This window comes from Bos indicus x Bos taurus, chromosome 5, assembly GCF_003369695.1.
Source record: "Bos indicus x Bos taurus breed Angus x Brahman F1 hybrid chromosome 5, Bos_hybrid_MaternalHap_v2.0, whole genome shotgun sequence".
Lineage (NCBI taxonomy): Eukaryota > Metazoa > Chordata > Mammalia > Artiodactyla > Bovidae > Bos > Bos indicus x Bos taurus.
The window spans coordinates 7,719,171-7,744,938 of record NC_040080.1 but is presented as its reverse complement, the minus strand read 5'-3'; the positions used below and the strand labels follow the sequence as shown (position 1 = coordinate 7,744,938).

The following is a 25,768-nucleotide window of genomic DNA, read 5'->3' as shown; positions in this document are numbered from 1 at the left end:
GGCCAGAGCAATTAATTGGTGATTCCAGCCTTAGTAGAATAACTAAAATGAAGCAACTTGGTGCTCTGTGTTTTGTTTTTTGTGTGTGTGTGTGTACAGCCTATGGGCTACGGGCCTCGCATGCAGCAGCCTTCCAGCCAGAGCCAGTTTCTTCCTCAGACTCAATTCTCAACACAGGGAATGAATGTAACAAATATGCCTTTGGCTCCGTCTGGCGGTCAAGCACCAGTGTCTCAAGTATGTCTCACAGATGATTATTCTAAATTTGTGCAATTCTTGAAGCTTCTCTTGATGTAGGTTTTTACAGAGAAGGGCAGCAAAATTAAGCTTTTAATAAAAATAGTTATGGACATAGTATTCTGAACATGAAGTGATGACTCTGTGATACACCAGTGGTATTCCTTGCTAATAAGTAAGAAAAAAGTGACTGTGGTTTGTTTGCTCAGTTGTGTCCAATTCTTTGTGACCCCATGGACTATATCCCACCAGGTTTCTCTGTCTGGGATTTTCCAGGCAAGAATACTGGAGTGGGTTGCCATCTCCTTATCCAGGGGATCTTCCCCACCCAGGGACTGAACCTGGGTCTCCTGGATTGCAGGTGGATTCTTTACCAACTGAGCTACCAGGAAGCCCAAGTAAGAAGGAGATTAGATTTTAAAGAAAACCATTTTAGCCAGTTTTTAAAACCGTGAACTCTTTAAAAATGGTATCTTACTGAGTGCTATAAAGCAGAAGAGAGAGCTTTGGCTGAAGAGAGCATTGGACAGCTAGAAAACAACATGTTCACCTGTCCCATGCCCCCACAGCACCTGAGACATCTACCTAACTAAGTACTGTGTACTGGTTGGATTTTCCAAAGACAGGCCCCCAGTAATCGGGTTTTTGACACATTTTGAAATGGAGACATTCACTGCTGATTTCTGTTAAATGTATGTAGCCTGCCTATGTAAATACTTCTTTGACTGTGTTCTGAATTGCATCTTGTTTTGTTTCTCCTTTTAACAGGCACAGATGTCCAGTTCTTCCTGTCCTGTGAACTCTCCTATAATGCCTCCTGGGTCTCAAGGGAGCCACATTCACTGTCCCCCTCTCCCTCAACCAGCTCTGCATCAGAACTCACCCTCACCCGTACCTAGTCGCACCCCCACCCCTCACCACACTCCCCCTAGCATAGGGGCTCAGCAGCCACCAGCAACAGCAATCCCAGCCCCTGTTCCTACGCCTCCAGCCATGCCACCTGGCCCACAGTCCCAGGTTCTCCATCCGCCTCCAAGACAGACGCCTACGCCGCCACCAACACAACTTCCTCCCCAAGTGCAGCCTTCGCTTCCTGCTGCTCCCTCAGTCGACCAGGCGCAGCAGCAGCCTCTGTCCCAGCAAAGCACAGCAGCCTCTGTGCCCACCCCGACGGCACCCCTGCTGCCTCCGCAGCCGGCAACTCCAGTAAGCAGAGTCTGGGCTTTCAGCAGAACCATGTCAGCTGTGCTGTAGTTTTACACTACTTCAATGCGGTTTCTTTTTTTTTTTTATTTTTTTAAGCTGGGAGGTGGGTGGGGGTGGTGAGCTTGCAGGATCTTAGTTCCCTGAGCAGGCATCCAACCTGGGCCCTTGGCAGTGAAAGCGCCGAGTCCGTATCACTGGACCTCGGGGGAATTTCCTCTGCCATGTCTGTTCTCTGTCATTTCTTCTCTCGTTGTCGCCTCCTCAGACTGGAACCTCTTACGTTTACGGACTTTTGCTGTCATACCTCACATAGAAGGACCTCAAAGATTTTGTTTAGATCTTATGTTGACCGCGGTCATGTTGTATTCAGAGGCTTGAAAGCATGTAAGGGGAGAAGAGCGACCAGACGTTTAATACTACACGTGAATTTTACAGATATTTAAAGAGTCTTTTCAAACAGCCTGAACTGCTGTGCTCAAGAGCAAATGAACAAAATCACTGATTTATGAATGTCTGTGGTACTAGCCAAAGTTAGAAAATTCATGAGAAGGTGTTTCATAAGGGCCTGAAACACTCCTTGCAAAAGATGTGTTACCTGTGTAGCAGAGATCCAGATGTCCACCTGACAGTTGATCCTTATTAACAGAACTCTGCGTGTCACTGTTCAAACTTTCTACATGATCGCTGATACTAACACTTCAGTTCTCTGTCCTGTTGGCAAACTGAGAAGTGCTGTGAGTCATCGCTACTTCTTAATACATTGTTCATGTGTGACTGGTTCATCTTAGCCTCTGATACGTAAGAAAAGGCAGGATGCAAAAAGGCATCTTTATTCTGTGTAGGACAGATTCTGAAAATACTGACTTCCCATTAAGAGGTATGTTATTGGAAGACTTAGGAAAAATAGAGATTGTTAGTTATCCATTAGAATGTGATGACTCAAAACAGCTGCTCATGGTGGGTATTTATTATATTCTCCCAACTTGGACATATGAAACTTTTTCTAAGGAGAGTTAAAACTAAAAGATTGCCCATCAGTCATTCTTATTTTCTTTCCATTTTTCTATAAACATGAGCTCCTCTGGGGCAGTCCTTTCTGAAACCTCCCTCCCAGGCACTGTCACAGAATGGTACTGGAGAAACAGTTGTTGACTCTTATGTCTACAACCAGCCAACTGATATTTGTTAGTCCTCAGTCTACTTTTCTTAAGCAACATTTACTTCAGGGGGGCCAACTAGGTAGAGTAAGTGAAAGCACCATGCGTGTACATGCGTGCTAAATCACTTCAGCCGTGTCTGACTCTCTGCAACCCTATGAACTGTGGCCCACCAGCTCCTCTGTCCACAGGGATTCTCCAGGCAAGAATACTGGAGTGGGTTGCTATGCCCTCCTCCTCCAGGGCATCTTCCCCACCCAGGGATCTAATATGTTTCCTGCATTGCAGGCAGTTTTTTACTAGCCCCAAAACACCATAAATGGGTGTAATGACATTAGCTTAGAAATAGGTGGTTATGCTGCCATCTTGTCATATAGCCTAAACTCTGGTTTTGTAATAGACGGACTTTTTTTTTTTCTCTCCCCCGCCCTTTTCTACCCAGCTTTCCCAGCCAGCTGTAAGCATCGAAGGGCAGGTATCAAACCCTCCATCCACTAGTAGCACGGAAGTGAATTCTCAGACCATTCCTGAGAAGCAGCCTTCACAGGAAGTAAAAATGGAGCCTAAAATGGAAGTGGAGGCACCAGAACCAGCAGATACTCAGCCGGAGGATATTCCAGAGGTGAGAGGAGGGTAGTTACCACCTTTTTGGGTTAGGAACGTGTTACAGGAAAGGACTCTGATAATTAGGTCTCATTTTACTGATTTCCGTATGAGAAGGGGTCTTGACCTCCATTCACAGGGGAGAGTAAATAAGATAATGATGGGACTGCTACTCAGTTACATGACTTTGGAATACCAGAAATTCCTACCTTGCCTTCTAGACTAAAGCAGAAGACTGTAAAGTAGAACCTACAGAAACCGAAGAGAGAGGCACTGAATTAAAAACTGAGACAAAAGAGGAAGAAGACCAGCCAAGTACTTCAGCGACCCAGTCATCTCCAGCCCCAGGACAGTCAAAGAAGAAGAGTAAGTTTCTTAGTCTCTGGGTTCGTGGAGGCAGAGGGAAAACTAAAGACTTCAGTAGAGCGAGATTGGGCTTCTTGGGCCTTGGAATTGAACTCTCATGTGATTTCATTAAGCTTGGCGCCCTGGGCCTGGTCTTCATTATTACTAATGTTGGAGAAGGAATTTTCTTTCCTTTAAGTGTATTTGCTTCCAGCAGTCGCTGGGTGGCAAACAACTTCTCAGAACTCTTTCAGAGGACAGAAATTATTAAATAATAGTCTGGATCAAAATGCAGGAAATAACAGCAGTAATAATATTCTTTGTTTTCTTTGTTAACTGCTGTGCACCAGGCACTGTACCACAAGCTTTCTGGTCTCGTCTGAGAACCGCACAGCCCCTCTGTGAGTAAGGTCCCTGACCCCTGTTTCACAGTCGGGAAAACCGAGGCTCAGCAAGGTCCAGTAACTTATCCCAGCTCTCTTAGTCCAGGCAGGCTGATTCAGAGTCTCTGCTCTGAACCATGCTACTGAATGGTAATGAGGCAAGCAAGTCTGCTTAAGCAGAAAGTGTTTAACAGGTCCCATGGAAGTTAATTTACTAGCTAGTTTAGGACTAGAACTTCTATGGCTCTAGTGACCCCTTCAGTGTCACAGGTGGTAGGACTTACCTTAGAGGGGGTCTGCTAGCTCCTGAGATGATATATATGAAAGTGTTCCATGAATACAATGCACCTTCAAATGATGGGGCTAAAAAATTATTTAAAAATAAGGTTGTTGGGACTTCTTGGTGGTCCACTGTCAAGACTCCTTGCTTCCACTGCAGGAGATATGGAGTTCGATCCCTTGTTGGGGAACTAAGATCCTGCTAAAAAATAAATAAAAATAAAGTTTTATATATGGAGATGTGATTTTGATGTAGGCTGCAACAGACCCAGTCTTACTATTAGGAATTAATATTTAAAACAGCTAATCTCACAAATTTGCTCAAATTCTGTTTATTTTGAACACAGCAAAATATTAATATATTAAGAGACAAGCTTCTCCCATCTATTTGTTTGAATTTTTCATGGCAGCCCCCACCACGTGGTGAAAAAATACTCAAGTACTGACAGATATACCATCTTGAAGATGAAATTAATTTGTAAATAGAAGAAATAAGTCTCTGCTCACAGTGATGGACCCTGAATGGCCAGCTTCTTAAATGGAGTGTAAATTAATTCCATTTGGCGCACACCAGCAAATCTTCCTGACTTTTGGGAAACATACTGAGAACACATTTGAACATAATTTGATAACTGAATATACATCATTCTGGTGATAACAATTTAGGTTTTTTTTTTTTTTTAAGAATTAAAACTAACATTTGCCATTGAAACAGTAAATATGTCTACTGCTGAAGCTCTAAAACATCAAACATTTTAACGAAGGACTCTTGGCCTTCATTGGTTCTGATTCCTTTGGTGATAAGACAATACCAGGTCTAATTTCTGACTTGTTATACTCTGATATTGTGAAGAGGGGGCTTCTTTCTCTTCTTGCTTGACAGCATCCCCTGCCCATCGTATCATTTGGAATATGCTGACAAAGTCTTTTCATAAATTTTTGGAGCACTTAGGATTCTCTTGCTACTTGGTCAAGACTAAGTGAGTTTCTGACTAAGAAATTTAACTGAGTCATGACGGGTATTTAAAGATGACTAGACAGGGTGTTTTAAAGGATCTGTCTGAACCAGAAAATAGAAACACCCTTAGTGATCTTTGATGGGGACAACGTAGGGAATTTTGTGTATACCTCAAGACCCTTGAGGTATATGTTATAGTTTCGACTTGAACTTTTTCTCCTCTTTCTCTTAGTTGGTAACTAATTTCTAATATACTCTTTTTCAGTTTTCAAACCTGAAGAGTTACGACAGGCACTGATGTCAACACTGGAGGCACTTTACCGACAGGATCCGGAATCCCTTCCCTTCCGTCAGCCTGTGGACCCTCAGCTTCTAGGAATCCCTGTAAGTATGTGGGTGCTACTTCTCATTTCTCTTACAATCTGGTAACAGCTTTTTTTTAAAGATGGAATTCACGTATTATACAAACTGCCCATTTAAGTGTACAATTTTATGGTTTTTTGTATTAACAGAACTGTGCGACTATCACCACAGTCAGTTTTGGATCATTTTTCATCATCCCAAAAAAGAAACTGTGTCCATAAGCAGTCACTTCCCTTCCTGCCCACAGTCCCCCTACTCCCAACCAGCTGTTGGTCTGCTCTCAGTCTCTGGTTTGTCTTTTCTGGACATTTCATCAAATGGAGCCTTGTAGTATGTGGCTCTTTGTGACAGGGTTCTTTTCATTTAACATAAAGTTTTCAAAATTTGTCTATATTGTAGCACAATCAGTACTTGATTCTTTATGGCCCACCAGTGTTTGTGTGGATATACATACGTTCTCTCTGCCCACTCATTAGTCAGTAGTTACTTGGGTTTTTTATACTTTTTGGCTGTTGAAGATAGCATGCCTATGAATGTTTACGTACAAATTTGTGTGTGTGTGTCTTTTTTTTTCTCTTGGGTATATATCTAAAAATGGGACTGCTGGCTCATATGCTTTATTTTTATCAGTTGAGCAGCAGTAGTTTCATGATAGAAAAGATAGACCCAAAGTAGCTTCATCTGCTTTTACTTTTTTTTTTTTTTTTGCTTTTAAAGTTGCCTTTATACACCAGACTACTGGCAAGTTTCATTTGAGGATTTTAAGTGGTGTTGGATAAGGCATTGGAGTGCTTCAAGGGGTAAAAATTGGTTGGAATCTTTTGTTTTTTTCCCCTCTGTTTTTTTGTTTTGTTTTGTTTTGTTTTTTAGAGTACAGGTCTGTGAAGTTTCAGAGCAAAGTTTTTTGTTTTGTTTTGTTTTGTTTTTTTAATTTTATTTTATTTTTAAACTTTACATAATTGTGTTAGTTTTGCCAAATATCAAAACGTCCCCTCTGTTTTTATAGATGATCTTAGTTTCATCTGTAGGCCCCATCTAGTACTAAAATGCTAAGGGTCTTTGACTTCTTGGTTTTTAAGTTGATCACACACATACTATAACAAAGTGTGTGGAATTGCTCCGATAGACCATTAGCTTGCTACTAGAAAGTCTAGGATTGAAGGCAAAAGGAGAACAGGGCGACTGAAGATGGGAAGGTTAGATAGCATCACTGACTCAATGGATATGAGTTTGAGCAAACTCCAGGAGATAGTGAAGGACAGAGGAGCCTGGTGTACTGCAATCCACGGAGTCGCAAAGAGTCAGACACAACCGAGCAACTGAACAATAAGAAGCTCGAGAATAGTTGTTAGTCTCTCTGCCCCTGTCTGCTTAGTATGTCTATAGACTGATGATTTAAGGAAGTGTTGGGGGACTTCCTGGTAGTCCAGTGACTTAAGAATCAACCTTGCAATGCAGGGGATTTGGGTTCAGTCCCCAGTTGGGGAACTAAAATCCCACATGCTGTGGCGCAACCAGGCTTGAGTGCTCTGGAGCCCGCATTATACAACTCGGGAGCCTATGTGCCGCAAGGACAGGTCCCGCATGCCACAACTAAGACCCGATGCAGCCAAATAAACAAAAATATATTTTAAATAAATAAAGATGTGATGGGCATCAGTCATTTATTTGGACAGACACATCAAAGATTCAGCATTGCCTAGAAAATGTCAAATGGTTATACTGTGGACCTTGAATATACTGAGGTTTTTGGTAATGTTGTTTGGTGTCACTTGTCCTTCTAGGATTACTTTGATATTGTGAAGAGCCCTATGGATCTTTCTACCATCAAGAGGAAGTTAGACACTGGACAGTATCAGGAGCCCTGGCAGTATGTGGATGACATTTGGCTCATGTTCAACAATGCTTGGTTATATAATCGGAAAACATCACGGGTGTACAAATACTGCTCCAAGCTGTCTGAGGTCTTCGAACAAGAAATTGACCCTGTCATGCAAAGCCTTGGATACTGTTGTGGCAGAAAGGTAGGAAATTTTTGCACAGATAAGAATTACAGTGAAAACTTGACCAGTTAGAATCCTTGGATCATCAGGTTTTAAGTTCATCTTGAGTTAGGGACTTGGTCATTTTTGCCTGCGGGGCACTGTGCCTGGCATGTGCTAGTTCCCCTGTGCGTGCCAATTCACACTGAGCTGTTTGTGCCCTCTTCAGTTGTTTGGCAACTGGTGGAGAAGTAACAGCTATTAAGCTTACCTCAGAGTGGTGGAATAATACAGTAGTAAACTGGAGTAGTTTTAGTTCGGTGAACTGTCTTGGAATCTGAAATTGCCTATCGTGAGAGACATAATGAGGACTAAGGCTTAAGTTCTCTTTCTGATTTGCCAGTGTAAATATTTTAGCTTGCCCTTCAAACCATATTCACCAAATGGTTTCTCTTGCAGTTGGAGTTCTCTCCACAGACACTCTGTTGCTATGGCAAACAGTTATGCACAATCCCTCGTGATGCCACTTACTACAGTTATCAGAACAGGTAAGCTTGACCTGTGTGGACCAAGGTCACAGTGTCCGCGTGTCCAGGGAGTGCATGCGGATGGACCAGCACACATACAGTCATGGTTTGTGTGTGGCTTGCTTGAACACAGCTGTACAGCACAAGTTCTGGTCTTTGCATTCTGCCGTTGCAAAATTGCATGATTTTCTAGTAGAAAGGAGCCTTGGGTCAGTTGTCTGGGCCCGTATTTTTATAAGCCAGGAACCCAAGGCATGAAGAAGTCAAGCAACTTTATGAGTTGGTAGCATTCATGGGATTATGTCCCAGGCTCCACATTCTTTTCCCACTGTCTTTTTATAGCTTACCACAGCCTCTGGCAAAACAGAAAATTGTCAAACTAATTGGTCTATCTCTCTGTGAAATTCCCAAATCTACCCAGAAAACTTTTAACCAGAAATTTGTTAGCCAGCTGTATCTTTTAGGAAATAATTCCCTTTTTGTGTGCAATGGATTCCTCAGTTTTTCTTGGAGCATATAAAATCAGAGGATCCCAGGGTACTTGCTTTTTTCTCTGTTAAGTACATCAAAAGGAGCACCTCCAAAAACAGCTCGGTACCGGCCTGTTCCTTACAAGATGCACATGACCGTGGATGGTGTGCTTTTAACAAGTTAGACACTTCGGCCTTTTCTCCTGCTAAAGTAAGGACTGTAGTCACACAGACTGCATTCATTAATCATGATTTGTCTCTTATTTTGTGAAATCAGTCAGCAGTGTACCTGGCATGGGGTGTTGACTTGGGGCTCTAAGACAGTGTAAGAGCATGGCTGGACAGTCAGTACTTTGATAAAGCAGCCCCATGGTGATGGCTTTTTGCTGAACTTGTGCACTACAGCTGTATTTCTAGCTTTGAAAAAGTCACTTAAACTTTTTGTTTTATTTACAAAAAGTTAGGTGTGTTCTCCTAATGCTTTGTAGTGGTAAGAATCCACAGTTTTTTATTCATGAAAACCTAGGAAAAAATGGGTCTCAAGTTGTTATTAGCACCTTACATTCAAAAAAAGCAAGTGACAGCTGGCATGCTATAGTCTCATGCTATCATCTTGGCGTTTATATACCATTTTTGGATTTTAAACACCAGTCTACAGCGCTTGCAGTCTTTGTACCAAGGAATATGTAATCACGTGTCTGCACATACCACTGCCTTTCATTTCCCTCTCAAACTAGGTGGCTACAATCAGTATTTAACTGCTTGTGCAGACTTTTTATTGTACACTGTGGTTTCCTTGGGATCAAAGAGAAATTGGTGTTTTTTGTTTTTTTCAGACCAAAATTGTTTTTAGATGATTATTTCCTAGTACTGTGTTCATAGTGGATTTTTGTTTATCCTATCTTTGATTATTTGTATCAAGTAGCATTAATTACTCAAATGAAAGGGTATAGGTCTGTGTGAGGCTTGTTTATTTGCTGTAATCATTTGCTACTTGTGATCCCATTGAGATATTTAATGCTAATCTGTGCTTTGCCTTGGCTTTCTGCTTTGTGTTGTCTTGTCTTGCTTTTATGTTTTTTGTTGCCCTGCAATCCCTCATTTCTTCGTTTGTTTTGTGTTTTTTTTTTTCTCCTCATGCTTGTCGTTGTCTGCACTTGGCTTTGATTGCAAAAACCAAAACCCAAACTGTGGTGCCCATAAATCTGCATCATTGAATGTTCTTGTCGCCGTTGATGACCTGCTCTCTGCTCCCGTCCCCCTCCTTGGCCTGCTGTGATTGGTGGCTTCGTTGCTTGGCTTGGGCTGTGTTGTGTGAACGGAACAGTTCACCCCAGTATGGCCTTCTTGCCGACAGGTATCATTTCTGTGAGAAGTGTTTCAATGAAATCCAAGGGGAGAGCGTTTCTTTGGGGGATGACCCTTCCCAACCTCAAACGTAAGTAACTATTATTTTAGAAAGTACTGTCTTTTCAGTTTGTCGTCAGATGATCGTGCTCAGGCTTCTAAGTGGTCTTGGATTTTGTTGTCCAGGATGGTATAGCCACAGGTAGCTATTTAAATGGAAATTAAAATAAATAAGATTTAAAATGTCTAATTTCGGTTGCTCAGTAGACGTTTGTGGCTCGTGACTGCCATATTGGTCAGCATAGATGGAGAACATTTTGATCACAGCATAAGTTCTCTCGGTACTGATTTAGCGGGGTACAGCAGTACTGGATGGTCATAGATTCCTTCTACAAGGAAATAGCTTCTCCCAAAAAGTGCAAGTGTGGAGTGCAAGGTAACTTCATCATTAATTGTTTTGAGTTTGAGGAGAATTGAACAAATAACCACCATACAGCCTTCTCATAAAGGTTAATAATACCAAAATCCTTAGAATCATGTGTATCATAATATCATTAGGGATTTAGGAGGTTGTGAGAATGACTTATTTTAAAGAGACTTGGTTGGACTTCTGCAATCCACAAGCTCTTGTGGTTCGGTAAATGCCAAAAAAATTTTTTAAACATTGCCTAAACTGCCTCTAATCTCTTAAGATTCAAACCGTCAAATTTTAACTGTTTTAGGAAGAAAGAACTATTTGGTGTCCTTTAAATATTCTTCAGCTTCTCTTCTGATTTAACCTACAATACACAAGCAATTCAGAATATTTCCCATAGCAATTCAGAATTGTTATGTTACTAGTAAAAACAGGGCTTCTGAGAAAAACTTGGTGTCTTCAAATTGGATTTTGAAGTTGTACTTTTCCTTCAGTCACCACTGACATATAAAATGGTGGGGTCTGGTACTGGTTTGGGTCCCCTTGAGCCTTGAGATTTTCTAACTCTTGGCTAACCAGGGAAGTCAGGTCTAGGTAGATTTCCCTGATGCAAAAAAGGGAGGCATCCTTACCACAAGTTTTGTACCTTAGGACAGCAGGTCTCTGACTTTGAAGTGTGTAGGAACCCCTCTTCCAGTTCTGCAGTTGGCAATGAGCCTGAGAGTGTGCGTTACTGACAAGTTCCCAGGTCCATCCAGGCTGATAGTCTTCCAGACGCACTTTGGGTAGCAATATCTTAGGGCACGTAGCGATGAATCTGGAGTCTGTAACTAGGAGAAAACAGTTTCAATGGGGAAATCGCTTCATTTTTATGAGGAAGAATCACAGTAGTCAAAGTTAGGTCCCTAACTTTAAAAACTTTAAAATTTTTTTAAGTTTGTTGTAGGTGGCCTCCTGTGTTTGTGAGACTGAGACTATGAGCAGAGTAGTAGGCTAGATTTCAGGATAGGAGGCCATGTGAAAAATTTTTAATGAACCCTTTTTTTTTTTTCCTTTTTTGACTAATCCCATCAGTAACCTGAACTATGTATTCTTAATGCTGAAATTTTTTATTAATATAAAAAGTTGCTTGATTGGACTGTCCTAAAAAATGCCTTTTTTTTTTTTCCAATAGTGGTTTAGCTCCCTCTATACGCACTGTCTTTCATACTGCTAGACTGAGCTGTCTAGAAACATTAAACTATTCAAAGGTATAAATACATAACACTAAGAGTAGTAGGCAAGATTTTAAAAGGAAAAGAAAAAAGTACAAATTCATTTTTAGGTCTTACTGGGTTGTCCTGTTAGTGGGAACAGATTTACTATAAAGTCATTTCCCAAAACATAGGCATGTAAACGTGTGTTTTGTGGGAGCTTAGAATGTACTACTTGTATCCTTGATATAGTCTTAGATTTAAATAATCTCCTTACAGGGTGGGGTTTTTGTCATTTGGTTATTAGAACAATAGTCAACTTGCTAATCTTCTTGTGTTGCTTTTTCTTATTGTATCCTTTTCTTTCCTTAGTACAATAAATAAAGAACAATTTTCAAAGAGAAAAAATGACACTCTGGATCCTGAACTGTAAGTAGTTCCCCTTGAGTAGTACACTTTCATTGTCCTTCTTCCTGTCATTCTCTTGGTTTGTGCAGCCAGTGTGGTGATGCTATTATTCTTGGGCTAAATCTGTAACCTACATCTAGCAGGAAAGGTAGAAATGTAAAAAATTGAGGTTATGGTTTACATTTGCATTTCATTAACCCTCCCTAGTGTTTTGGTGCTTTCGAGGCTCACGTGAAGCACCAGGCTACCTCTGCTCAGTGCCGTTATTCCAACTTTGTCCTCTGTGTGTTCCAACCGTTTCGTAATCGCCTCCTTTATTGTGACACCTTTCAGAGGTACAGAGATGTACTGGTACTAGACATTCCTGGAATGGACAGGATGGTGTCAGACTCGGAGGTTTAAGCAGCAGTCATTTTTTCTATCACTTTTTACTCCATAAAATGACTGAATTTAACTGTGTTTGAGATTCGCTCTGTTACACTAAAGAGCTTTTAAAAACACTATTACTTCAATTCTTTGGACATGATCTTGGCCATCTTTTGAATTGTCAGAAAACGAGAAATACCGGCAGTTTTCATTTGGTTCAAGTTTTGGATTTAACTCGACGTTTTGCCTTTGCAGGTTTGTTGAGTGTACAGAGTGTGGGAGAAAGATGCATCAGATCTGTGTCCTCCATCACGAGATCATCTGGCCATCGGGGTGAGGCATCAGTATTTTCCCCAGACTTTGTTGCGAACTTTAGCAAGTTTTTGTCATCTTTGCAATGATTGTATTTTATCGTCAAAATTAATTCCTCTTAGAATTATTCTCTGGATTGGGAAAAGGTCATTAAAATTCAGTTTTGAAACAGTAATGAACCTGGAATCCAGAACAGTCCTTCTCTTATTGCATCGGTTAGTCCATGTATAAACATTTCTCTCTGCTGGTTCACAGTTTCTAAATTCTTTGGTGGTCATTGCGCATCAAAAGTAAACATAGAGGATTCATCAGTAGAGGTAACAGAAATCTGTAGCACCTAGAAACTAGAAAGGAAGTGTTAGACACAACTAAGTGTTGGTCACTTGCTCACGTCCAGCTCTCTGTGACCCCATGGACTGTAGCCCACTAGGCTCCTGTGTCCATGGGATTTTCTAGGCAAGGATACTGGAGTGGGTTGCTGTTTGCTTCTCCAGGATATCTTCCCAACCCAGGGACAGAGCACAACTCTCCCACATTGCAGGTAGACTTCCCTGACTGAGCCACAGGAAAGCCCTTAAAGTGTTAGTTGTGTCAACTAAACTTGACAGATTTTGAATGTTGCTAATATTGCAGTAGACAGACTAGATGATGTCAATAATGGAGAACGCCAAAACGACGACTTTGTTTCTGCCTCCAAGAGAACATTAAAGTGAGATTGTATACTGAATGGTGGCCCTGGTTAGTCTGGATTATTTAAAGTCTTTTGGGCAGTTGGATAACAGGTAACATGGGTGTTCCCCCCTGCAAGGCAGAGATGCATGAAAATGATGAGATACAGACTTCAGTGAGCTAGATACACTTGGGCCTCTTGTTTTGTTTCTTGAGTATTCTCCACATATCTCCCCAGGCTGCCTATCATCAGTGCCTCTCACGGAAATACGTGGATTTTTGTCCACTGTGACACTGCCAAGTGTTTACTGCCACGGCTGCCTCTTGCTCTCCAGGAATGAGGCTGCTCCCAGCTCCCTTCAAGGGAAGGGTTGGGGAGGGGATGTCTGTGCATTAAGTGACTCTCATCAAGATGGGAGCTCTACTCTCTCTGCTTTTTTCCTGGACTAACCTGATGCTAGTTTAGAGTTTATGGGGGAAAAGGAGGCTAAATAACAAAATTTTCAGAAAAAAAAAAAACTAAGGAAAATAGTAGTAGATTTCTAAAGGCTTGTCTTTAGATAGGTTTCTCTCCTTAATTACAGAGGATGTGAGGATCACGAGACTTGCAGTGATCCTTGCAACTGAAGGTCAGCCAGCTGGTTGACGAGTACTTTTGTGGTGTCGTTTTTCTGAAAATTCTACTTATGCACACATCCTTATGTAATTTCAGGAACAAAGAGAATGTACATATAAAATCTATTCATGCTGCTTTCAAAATGTCCCTTTTTATATTCCCACCTGTAACATATACACTTTTGCTAATGTGATTGGCCAAAAAACAAAAATTTCTGCTTTAATCTGTGATCTTCACCATCTTTGCACATGTAAGCTAGTTTATACGCTCTTCATATCTTCTACCTATTTATCTTTTTTCTCTTAATGTTTTCTGAAAGCTCTTTGTATATTGGTTGTATTTCTCCCAGGTTGTTTTTTTATTTTCAACTTTATGCATACATAAGATAGATTCTGTAGAGTGCGTTATTTGAAATGCTTCTCTAAGTTGTTTAAACAAAGTCTTGGTTTACATTTTAGATTTGTCTGTGATGGTTGTTTAAAGAAGACTGCACGAACTAGAAAAGAAAATAAGTTTTCTGCTAAAAGTAAGTTCCTTGCTTACACGTAAATTTTGGGAAAACTTTGCTTGAAACATAGTTAAAAATTAACATCCATAATGAATTATTTTGTTTCAACATTATTTTAGATATTTAACCAAACTAAACAACAAATAAGTTTTCCATGATGTACTTGAAGTTGAACTGTAGTATCCTTTTTGGTGTGAAGTTACTTACACCTAATAATGTGTGAAAAAGAGCAGATGTATTTTTCTTGTTCCAACACATTTCCTGATAGAGGCCAGAATTGCCATCCCGTGAGTGATTCCCTCAGTTTTGTGTAGGGTCTGCATTTAGTCCTGTGTGATCTTTTCAGTTGGCTGGGGGTGGCAGTAGTTTTAGTTCTGGAGATAGATGCCTGTGCAGTTTTTTGCTGTTCGGTGGTGGTGTTGTTGAGTCCATCTCTTTGCAACCCCTTGAACTGCAGCACGCCAGGCTCTCCTGTACTCCACTGTCTCCCAGAGTTTGCTCAAATTGATGGCCGTTGAGTCAGTGATAATCTTGCTAGTATTGAAAAGGCAGAAATGAGATATGGTATTGAAATTTGACTGATAGTAATAAATGTGCACCTTGGTTTCTCCTGAACTTGTAACTTGTAAATTCCTAGGACTGCCATCTACCAGGCTTGGGACATTTCTGGAGAATCGTGTGAATGAGTTTCTGAGGCGACAAAATCACCCTGAGTCAGGAGAGGTCACTGTTCGAGTAGTTCATGCTTCTGACAAAACTGTGGAAGTCAAACCAGGCATGAAAGCAAGGTATCTAGTTATTTCCCCCTTCTCTGTGGATCCACAATTGCTCACACATAGTTACTGTTGATGATTCTAATCTGAATGAAATGTTGTACTTCTTCCCTCCACTATGAATTGTATAGATTTGTAGATAGTGGAGAGATGGCAGAATCCTTTCCATATCGAACCAAAGCGCTCTTTGCCTTCGAAGAGATCGATGGTGTTGACTTGTGCTTCTTTGGTATGCACGTTCAAGAGTATGGCTCTGACTGCCCTCCGCCCAACCAGAGGTAGGACTTTCCTGTGGTTACTTTGTAATTTGTGTGGAAGTTTGAAATTACAATAAGGTGAACAAGCATAGTGGATAAGAAAATGTTTGATGTGCTTCTTTTGGAAATGCAAGTTCTCAAGTGTGTAGTACAGAAGTGAAATAAAAAAAAATAGAAAATACTGCTCTTTCATATTCATAACAACAGGGAAAGAGATATGAATGGCAGCCTAAAATATGACTTTTCAGAAAATGCACTTAAATCTAGGTTGTGTCGAGTACCTTCTTGAGATTCTACTACAAATGAAGTAGAATATGGTGTAGAATTCTCCACATAGTATAAAGGCCAGAATAAGAGTCTGCCAGAATGTATTTGGACTGCTCAGTAGTGACTAATTATGCTGTATCTCAGGCCCTCTAGGTGCTGAGATGGTAATAGGGCCACAGACCCACAAAACTCCCTGATGAGCTCATGATCTAGTCATTTACCTAAATAACTGTAATATTGTGTGATAAACATTAAAAATGACAAGGCGAGCCAAGGGCACAGAGAAGAGAGATGTCTTTAGCCACATCGTCAGAAACTCATTATGCAACTTGACCTGGCTTCTTTCTCATTTGATACAGGAGAGTATACATATCATACCTCGATAGTGTTCACTTCTTCCGTCCTAAATGCTTGAGGACTGCCGTCTATCATGAAATCCTAATTGGATATTTGGAATATGTCAAGAAATTAGGGTAAGCATAAAAACAAATGCTAGTTTTAAAAACAACTTGTTTAAGCTGATTAGTTTTAAACTGATCACCACTGTGGTATTTTGGTGAGATACAGTACATGCAAATATGTAACTTTGGTTTTTTCTCCTCTACTTTGGTTTTCATCTGGCAGAACTATAATTTAGAGACCCTTTGAAATTGTTGGCTTTGCCATGGGAAAGAAATGGGTATTGTGATGCTAGTTGGAACCCACCCCAAATTACTTTATTTTGTTCAATTAAGCCGTTTGATACAGTTTGATTTGAAGAGCCAGAACTTTAAACTGCACTTGGTCCTTTCACACCTCTAAGTGTCAAAACCAAAATCACACTAAGGTCTGAAGATACAAAACTCCTTCGTAGTGGTTCCTTACCTTCAAGGTATATATATGCTTGAGAATGTTTAGCACCTCACCTTGCAGGTTATTCCTCCTGATGGTTTGCATTTCATTTAACTCTCTTGCCGACATGGATTGACTTTCCTTTGCATTGTAGCTTTTGTTTGATCTTTAAATGGAAATTGGGGATTTTTTTGATCCAGGGTTATGCCTAGTTCTGGCGTAGATCACACACTTCATGTTATCTTGGAGAATCGTTAGTTTCTGTACTGATTCCTCTTTGTGGTTTAAAGTGTAGCATTCTTTCTAGAATGGATGATCTTTCTCTTCAGTATTCCTTCTGTCTGTGTTGTTAGATACACAACAGGGCATATTTGGGCGTGTCCGCCAAGTGAAGGAGACGACTACATCTTCCATTGCCACCCCCCTGACCAGAAGATACCCAAGCCCAAGCGACTGCAGGAGTGGTACAAAAAGATGCTCGACAAAGCTGTGTCCGAGCGAATCGTCCATGATTATAAGGTCAGGACAGGGATGGCAGCACCGTTGCTCGACTAGTCCTGCTGCTCTGTATTCGGCTTGTTTTACTACCTTAACAAAAATCTTGTGTTTCTTCTCATTCTTCCATGTAATTTAAAACAACCATTTGTGACTGTAGGATGTCTCATAATAAGAAACTTGAACTGTTAAATTTTTTACCTGTTTTTATTTATGGGGAGGGAAAACATGAGCTGCTGCTGCTGCTAAGTCGCTTCAGTTGTGTCGACTCTATTCGACCCCATAGATGGCAGCCCACCAGGCTCCCCTGTCCCTGGGATTCTCCAGGCAAGAATCTGGAGTGGTTGCCATTTCCTTCTCCATGAACTGGTATTGTCCTAATAAGCAGCCCAGAAAATCGTTCTTAGCTATATGGTTTCCAGTATCTGTAACTGGGATTTTTCTGAACATACTTCTCAGTAGAAACTGCCAATATTTCTAGGATTTTTGCAAGGCCAGCGCGCCTCCCATCACACCGCATTCTGTCTCAGAAGTGCTGGAGGCATGGGTGTGAGTGCTGCTGCCTCTGCCTTTGTTCCCGACAGAGGCATTTGTCACTTGGTTACATAAAGGCAGATAATCTCCCCGTCCTCAAGGGTAGAGGAAAGAGGAAGCCAGAAATACTGACTTCAGACCAGACCTTTCCCTGTTGGTGACACTGTCTCCCCAGGCACCAGGCTTGGGCACAAAATCCCTGCTGTCTTGCACAAAATCCCTGCTGTCTTCCAGAAGACAAATCTGGTTCTTTGCATTTCTTGAATCCATTAGCTGTGACTCTGCTGCTATATAATAAACACTTCCCCCTCCCCCCCCCCCCCCCCAAAAATAGACATTGCTGTTTGTTCTTGGATATTTTCACAGGACATTTTAAAACAAGCTACTGAAGATCGATTGACAAGCGCGAAGGAATTGCCTTACTTTGAGGGTGATTTCTGGCCCAACGTCCTGGAAGAGAGCATTAAGGAACTGGAACAGGAGGAGGAGGAGCGGAAGCGGGAGGAGAACACCAGCAACGAGAGCACAGATGTGAGCACTCTGCGTTTCCCTTTTCCGCCTCTGCCTCCGCTCATATGACCCAGACGTGAGCTGAAGCTTTCACCGGGCCCTGAAGCTCCAGCTGTCTAAATTGGGCAGGCGGGGAATATTGGTATAGATAAGTTACTATGGTTCTAGTTTAGAGATTTTAAGCCCTTTTTGCACCAGCTGCTACTGCTAAGTTACTTCAGTCATGTCTGACTCTGTGCGACCCCATAGACGGCAGCCTACCAGGCTCCCCCGTCCCTGGGATTCTCCAGACAAGAACACTGGAGTGGGTTGCCATTTCCTTCTCCAATGCAGAAAAGTGAAAGTGAAGTCGCTCAGTCGTGTCCGACTCTTAGCGACCCCATGGACTGCAGCCTACCAGGCTCCTCCATCCATGGGATTTTCCAGGCAAGAGTACTGGAGTGGGGTGCCATTGCACCAGAGCTCATTTTTAAATGGAATCTTAGATTTCTAGTAATGGAAACCCTGGAGAACAGAACATTACCTGTCTAGAACACGAGGTTGATAAACTGTTTCTGCAAAAGTCTGAATGTTTCAGGCCTTATATTGTCTCCAGCACATTCTTTTTTTCTTCTTTAAACAATCGTTTAAATGTAAAAACTATCATTCTTAGCCGTACAAAAAACAGATCTGGGCCAGAGTTTACCAGTCCCCCCAACAGAAGTTGCCTTATAGCAGGTCACCTGAGGAGTTTTTCCTTGTCATTTATTTCCCTGCAGTATGTTTCGGTTGCCCTTGCTGAGCCTGAACTACTGAAGTCACCCTTAGTCTAAGAACTCTTTACAGCCTGCAGTTTAGATTCCTCGATTGAATGTTTTTCAAGGGTTTTCTTTTTTTTTTAATAGTAGGTCCATGAAATTTTAGAAAGTGAGTCGAAGGAAATAGAGCCAGGGCCTTTGGCTCCCTGCTCCCATGTACATACACTTCACTACCTGTTGCTCACTCCTCTCCATCCTCAGATTTGGTATGGCCTGGCTCCACCTGAGGTGTCTCCCGGTCCGCAGCTTCCGCTGGCCAAGGAGCTAAGGCTGCTGTTGCCTAATGAAAAGATAGAAGAGAGATTTTCAGTGAGAGAAAATTAATGCAAAAACATTAGTAAACCTTAGTTTACTGTAAACAACAGCTTTAAAAATAGAGGAGCAATGAAGAGAAAGCAGCTGTTAGAAGGTTATGATCTGTTCCTCCATTAGAAACTTGTTCTTAACAGTTATTAACAAATAACTGTTCCAAACTTCTAAACAGTCTGTTAACAAAGAGTTATTAACATTTTCTTGTTCTCTTATGGTAACCTGCAGGTGACAAAGGGAGACAGCAAAAATGCTAAAAAGAAAAACAACAAGAAAACTAGCAAAAACAAGAGCAGCCTGAGTCGTGGCAATAAGAAGAAGCCAGGCATGCCTAACGTATCCAACGACCTCTCACAGAAATTGTATGCCACCATGGAGAAGCACAAAGAGGTAAGGGGACAGCCGAAGAGCAGGAAAACCAAGGCCAGGGTCCTCCAGAACTGCCCACCGTAGTTGGTATCTATGATGTGAGCACCAGATCATATGAAACTCAGAAGGAAGGAAATCATTTGAGGGAGAAGAAAGCAAAGAGAGGGCGGTGAGAACAGGAAATGGTAAGGTGTCTTACTTGGATTTGTAGCTGTTACAAAGCTATATGGTGTTGGGAAAAGTGTAAGCACAGTTTGTCTGACCCTATTGTTTGTAACCGTTTCATGTTTGTGTTTCTGTCCATTGTTCAGAAGATCGGCTTGTTGGATATTTTTTGGGTATCTTTGTGGTCTTGCTTTAGACCAAAGCCCCTTAGAACTCTATTTGGCCATTCAAGTTTGTAATGGAACTTTGGCAAAACGAATGAATGTTTTGCCTAACTGAAAGGGAATTGGCAAATGGAGAGAATTGAAGAAAAGTTAAACTTTGATATATGCATTTGTGAATGCCTTCACAGCAAAGTTAAAACTTTGAATTATTTCAATATTTATATTGGTTATTTGTTGTTTGGGAATATAACTGAGTATGTTGGGTTTTTTTCCCCTTCGACATTATTGTTGGTAAGATGAGGCGTGTTGAAGATGTTGCTTTGTTTAAACATCTGTTTATCTCCATGTTCAGACATCAGGTTCTTACAGGAAGAGGCTATTAATGTGGAGAGGGAACTGATGGTTTGACTTTAGGTGTGGAACCCTGAAATAACAGCCATTAGGAAAGGCCCTTAGAGTATGTTGTAGTCGGTATGACTTCAGTTGTAGATATATCATCTGAAGAATTTGTGGGTAGTAGTCTCCTGTTAGGAGTTAGAATCTAATTGTAATCATTTTATTAAATTTAGGTGTTGTTTTAGCTCTAGGGTGACATTCAGCAGAGTCAGTCACGATGGCTGTTATTGGAGGTTGGCCATAGTGAAGGTTTCCTAGGGAGTCACCAGGTGGTTTGATCTGCCCCCACTTGTTAGATACAGTACTTCCCTGTGTGTGATTGCATTTTCACAACACTCCTCACTCTATGAATGCTTGCTTTGAGCCGCAGTAGCAAACCCAGTATCACAGATCCCCCCTTGAGCTTTTAACTCTGGCTTTGATGCGTCTTTACTCAGTGTGGATGCTCTTGTCCTGTGTTGTTTTCTGGCACGCGCAGTCTTAGTCCCACGTCCCGTCTCCCGCTCTCACCCGGGGCCGAACCCATGCCCTGCAGTGGAGTGCAGTGTTTACCAGTGGGCCACCGAGAAAGTCACTGTGTTCTTTTCCTAGACTCTTGTTCTGTGCCAACATTGCTGCCCAGATATATAACAAATATTACTGCCAGTTTGCACAGATTTTCAGCCTCAAAAAAACTGACAGGATATAGTGGGCAATACAGCAGTTACAAGTTCTTGATGTCTTGAAGGTTCCATTTTACATTTTATTACAGAAATAACAGCAGCTTCCTCTTGCAGCCTTTATACCAGTGGTTATGGGAAACAGTGGTTGTATTGTGTTTTTAAACTTCAACAAAAAATTTTTGTTTCTGTAGCAAGGAAAAAGATTTTTTTTTTCTTTTTTCCTTCCAAACTTACAGGAAAGTTCTACAGAAGATGCCCTCCTGTTGCCTTCAGCTAGATTCATCAGTTAACGTTCTGCTACATTTTATTTCAGTAAGCTCCTTCTAAGACAGAGGACACGTTCTGCATAAGCGTGCTGTGACTTCACACTCGGGAAACCTCACCCCTGTAGCCACCTCCCATCTGCTCCTCTGCTCCATGTTGAGTTGCCGTGTCTCAGTTCCTAGCTTTATTTTCTTTCATGACATGGGCATTTTGCGAAGACTCCAGGCCAATTGCTTTGTAGAATATCTATCCATTTGGGTTTTTCTGATTTGTTGCCTTATAATTAGAGTCAGGTTAAACCATAGATTGCATTTTAAAAGTTGACCTCTTTGAAGCAGAATGTCCCCTGTATGGCCCTGTGTCTGACCATTCTTCTTTTGAAGAATTACTGAATGAGGTAGAAAACATAAGATGTAGATGTTTTAGGCCCATTGTAGTCAGTTTCAAAAAAGAGAACAAATGCGTGAAGCAGGAGAACGAGGGCAGTATCGTGTAACCTTGCGGAGTGGTCACAAAACGAAGCCAGGCATCCCAGCCCCCCAGGTGCACAGCCTGGCCCAGCTGTCTGCAGTACTCTAGTTCCAGAGTCCAGAGGAGACTGTCTGTTTTGCAGGTCTTCTTTGTGATCCGTCTCATCGCTGGCCCTGCCGCCAACTCCCTGCCTCCCATAGTTGACCCCGACCCCCTCATCCCCTGTGACCTGATGGATGGGCGGGATGCCTTTCTCACCCTTGCAAGGGACAAGCACCTGGAGTTCTCGTCGTTGCGAAGAGCCCAGTGGTCCACCATGTGCATGCTGGTGGAGCTGCACACCCAGAGCCAGGACCGCTTTGTCTACACCTGCAACGAGTGCAAGCACCACGTGGAGACACGCTGGCACTGCACCGTGTGTGAGGTCGGTCCCTTGGCGGGGAGGGCTGGGGGTTCCAGGTACCTGGGAGGTGGTTCAGAGGTGGTACTGGCCTGAGGGCAGGCTCCGGGGCCAGTGTGAGGACCAGAACAGGCCAGGTGGGGCCTGGTGTCAGATTTGAGTGGTTGGGCTAAAGAAGCTTTCTCTAAACTAGGGCTTTTTAGCCCAAGCAGGATGTGTAAATGCCTTTGAATGGCTTGAATCCTGGAGTGTTGACCTGCGCCTCTGTTTTCCCCAGGATTATGACTTGTGTATCACCTGCTACAACACTAAAAACCACGACCACAAGATGGAGAAGCTCGGGCTGGGGCTTGATGACGAGAGCAACAACCAGCAGGCTGCCGCCACGCAGAGCCCGGGAGACTCCCGCCGCCTGAGCATCCAGCGCTGCATCCAGTCGCTGGTGCACGCCTGCCAGTGCCGCAACGCCAACTGCTCGCTGCCGTCCTGCCAGAAGATGAAGCGGGTGGTGCAGCACACCAAGGGCTGCAAGCGCAAGACCAACGGCGGCTGCCCCATCTGCAAACAGCTCATCGCCCTGTGCTGCTACCATGCCAAGCACTGCCAGGAGAACAAGTGCCCCGTGCCCTTCTGCCTCAACATCAAGCAGAAGCTCCGGCAGCAGCAGCTGCAGCACCGGCTCCAGCAGGCCCAGATGCTGCGCAGGAGGATGGCCAGCATGCAGCGGACTGGTGTGGTGGGGCAGCAGCAGGGCCTGCCCTCCCCTACCCCTGCCACCCCCACCACGCCGACGGGCCAGCAGCCCACCACCCCGCAGACACCCCAGCCCCCACCCCCCTCTCAGCCCCAGCCCACACCTCCCAACAACATGCCGCCCTACTTGCCCAGGACTCAAGCTGCTGGCCCAGTGTCCCAGGGCAAGGCAGCAGGCCAGGTGACGCCCCCGACCCCTCCTCAGACTGCTCAGCCCCCACTTCCGGGACCCCCACCTGCAGCAGTGGAGGTGGCCATGCAGATTCAGAGGGCAGCCGAGACGCAACGCCAGATGGCCCACGTGCAAATCTTTCAGCGGCCGATCCAGCACCAGATGCCGCAGATGACTCCCATGGCCCCTATGGGTATGAACCCGCCCCCCATGGCCAGAGGGCCTGGTGGGCATTTGGAGCCAGGGATGGGGCCCACTGGCATGCAGCAGCAACCCCCATGGGCCCAGGGAGGACTGCCCCAGCCCCAGCAGCTGCAGTCCGGGATGCCCCGGCCAGCCATGATGTCGGTGTCACAGCACGGGCAGCCCCTGAACATGCCTCCCCAGCCGGGCCTGGGCCAGGTAGGTGTGAGCCCTCTCAAGCCAGGCACTGTGTCTCAACAAGCCTTACAGAACCTCCTGCGGACTCTCAGGTCTCCCAGCTCCCCCCTGCAGCAGCAACAGGTGCTCAGTATCCTTCATGCCAACCCCCAGCTATTGGCTGCGTTCATCAAACAGCGGGCTGCCAAGTACGCCAACTCCAACCCGCAGCCCCTCCCCGGGCAGCCGGGCCTGCAGCCCCCCGCTATGCCAGGTCAGCAGGGGGTCCACTCCAGCCCCGCCATGCAGAACTTGAACCCCATGCAGGCAGGTGTCCCGAGGGCTGGCCTGCCCCAGCAGCCCACGCAGCAGCAGCAGCTCCCGCCACCCATGGGCGGGATGAGCCCACAGGCTCAGCAGATGAACATGAATCACAGCACCATGCCCTCGCAATTCCGAGACATCTTGAGGCGACAGCAGATGATGCAGCAGCAGCAGCAGGGAGCGGGGCCAGGGATGGGCCCGGGGCTGGCCAACCACAACCAGTTCCAGCCTCCCCAGGGCGTGGGCTACCCTGCCCCGCAGCAGCAGCCGCCACCGCGAATGCAGCATCACATGCAGCAGATACCACAAGGGAGCATGGGACAGATGGGCCAGCTCCCGCAGGCCCTGGGAGCAGAGGCGGGAGCCAGTCTGCAGGCCTACCAGCAGCGGCTCCTTCAGCAACAGATGGGCTCGCCGGCCCAGCCCAACCCCATGAGCCCCCAGCAGCACATGCTCCCGAGTCAGGCTCAGTCCCCGCACCTCCAAGGCCAGCAGATCCCGTCTCTCTCCAATCAAGTGCGATCTCCCCAGCCTGTCCCTTCTCCGCGGCCTCAGTCCCAGCCCCCCCACTCCAGCCCTTCCCCACGGATGCAGCCTCAGCCTTCTCCACACCACGTCTCCCCACAGACCAGTTCTCCACATCCTGGACTGGTCGCTGCCCAGGGCAACCCCATGGAACAAGGGCATTTTGCCAGCCCGGACCAGAATTCGATGCTCTCTCAGCTCGCTAGCAATCCAGGCATGGCAAACCTCCATGGTGCGAGCGCCACGGACCTGGGACTCGGCACCGACAACTCAGACTTGAATTCAAACCTCTCACAGAGTACACTAGACATACACTAGAGACACCTTGTAGTATTTTGGGAGCAAAAAAAAAATTATTTTCTCTTAAGACTTTTTGTACTGCAAACAATTTTTTTGAATCTTTCTTAGCCTAAGAGACAATTTTCCTTGGAACACATAAGAACTGTGCAGTAGCTGTTTGTGGTTTCGAGCAAACATGCGAGATGAACCTGAGGGGTGATAGAATACAAAGAATATATTTTTGTTAATGGCTGGTTACCACCAGCCTGTTTTTTTTCCCTTGTGTGTTTGGTTCAAGTGTGCACTGGGAGGAGGCTGAGGTCTGTGAAGCCAACCACATGCTCCTGCCTTGCACCTCCAATAGGTTTTATTATTTTTTTTAAATTAATGAAAATATGTAATATTAATAGTTATTATTTACTGGTGCAGATGGTTGACATTTTTCCCTATTTTCCTCACTTTATGAAAGAGTTAAAAAAGAACATTTCTAAAACCAGAGGACAAAAGGGGTTAATGTTACTTTAAAATTCATTCTATATATATATAAATATATATAAATATATATTAAAATACCAATTTTTTTTCTCTGGGTGCAAAGACGTTCATTCTTTTAAAAATGTTTAAAAAAAGAAAAAAAAAAAAAAACCCCTTTGCTCCCCTCAAGTCAACTTTTGTGCTCCAGAAAATTTTCTATTCCGTAAGTCTGATCGTAAAAACTTCAAGTATTAAAGTAATTTGTACATGTAGAGAGAAAAATGACTTTTTTCAAAATATACAGGGGCAGCTGCCAAATTGATGTATTATATATATTGTGGTTCTGTTTCTTGAAAGAATTTTTTTCGTTATTTTTACATCTAACAAAGGAAAAAATTAAAAAGAGGGTAAGAAACGATTCCAGTGGGATGATTTTAACACGCAGAATGTCCCTGGGGTTTCTTCTGTGCTTGCTTTCTTCCTCCTTACCCTGCCCCCACCCCACACACACACACACTTTCTGTAAAACTTGAAAATAGAAAGCAAAAACCCTCAACTTGTAAATCATGCGATTAAAATTGATTACTTATGAACTTTGGATCACTGTATAGACTGTTAAATTTGATTTCTTATTACCTATTGTTAAATAAACCGTGTGAGACAGACCCCTGATTTTGTTTTACTTCTTGCGGTTGCATCTCTGTGTTGGAAACCATCGGTTTAAATGCCTGACATCTGGGATTTCGGGCGGAAGGTGAGAGCACTGGCTTAACAGCCCTCCCTAACTACTACGTGAAGTGATTTTGTGATAAGATAGATTTTGATAAATTCATCCAAAATTTTGGAAAAAGACTTGCCAGGGAAAAAGACAAG

General features: G+C 43.4%; 1 protein-coding gene across 1 annotated transcript in view; it reads left to right on the top strand.

Annotated features, from left to right (window-relative positions):
• Nucleotides 1-25,561, top strand: part of EP300 (E1A binding protein p300) — a 63,837-nt gene extending 38,276 nt beyond the window's left edge. Inside the window, exons 13-31 of the mRNA XM_027540695.1 lie at nt 100-237; nt 1,006-1,443; nt 3,043-3,222; nt 3,425-3,569; nt 5,434-5,552; nt 7,316-7,555; nt 7,973-8,061; nt 9,868-9,948; nt 11,838-11,894; nt 12,495-12,572; nt 14,295-14,362; nt 14,982-15,132; nt 15,249-15,395; nt 16,001-16,114; nt 16,826-16,991; nt 17,868-18,032; nt 19,346-19,507; nt 21,751-22,032; nt 22,286-25,561. Of these exons, the coding sequence (XP_027396496.1) occupies nt 100-237; nt 1,006-1,443; nt 3,043-3,222; nt 3,425-3,569; nt 5,434-5,552; nt 7,316-7,555; nt 7,973-8,061; nt 9,868-9,948; nt 11,838-11,894; nt 12,495-12,572; nt 14,295-14,362; nt 14,982-15,132; nt 15,249-15,395; nt 16,001-16,114; nt 16,826-16,991; nt 17,868-18,032; nt 19,346-19,507; nt 21,751-22,032; nt 22,286-24,460 (4,995 nt within the window). The 3' untranslated portion in view covers nt 24,461-25,561. The remainder of the gene's footprint in view (nt 1-99; nt 238-1,005; nt 1,444-3,042; nt 3,223-3,424; nt 3,570-5,433; nt 5,553-7,315; nt 7,556-7,972; nt 8,062-9,867; nt 9,949-11,837; nt 11,895-12,494; nt 12,573-14,294; nt 14,363-14,981; nt 15,133-15,248; nt 15,396-16,000; nt 16,115-16,825; nt 16,992-17,867; nt 18,033-19,345; nt 19,508-21,750; nt 22,033-22,285) is intronic.
• The last annotated feature ends 207 nt before the right edge of the window (nt 25,562-25,768 follow it).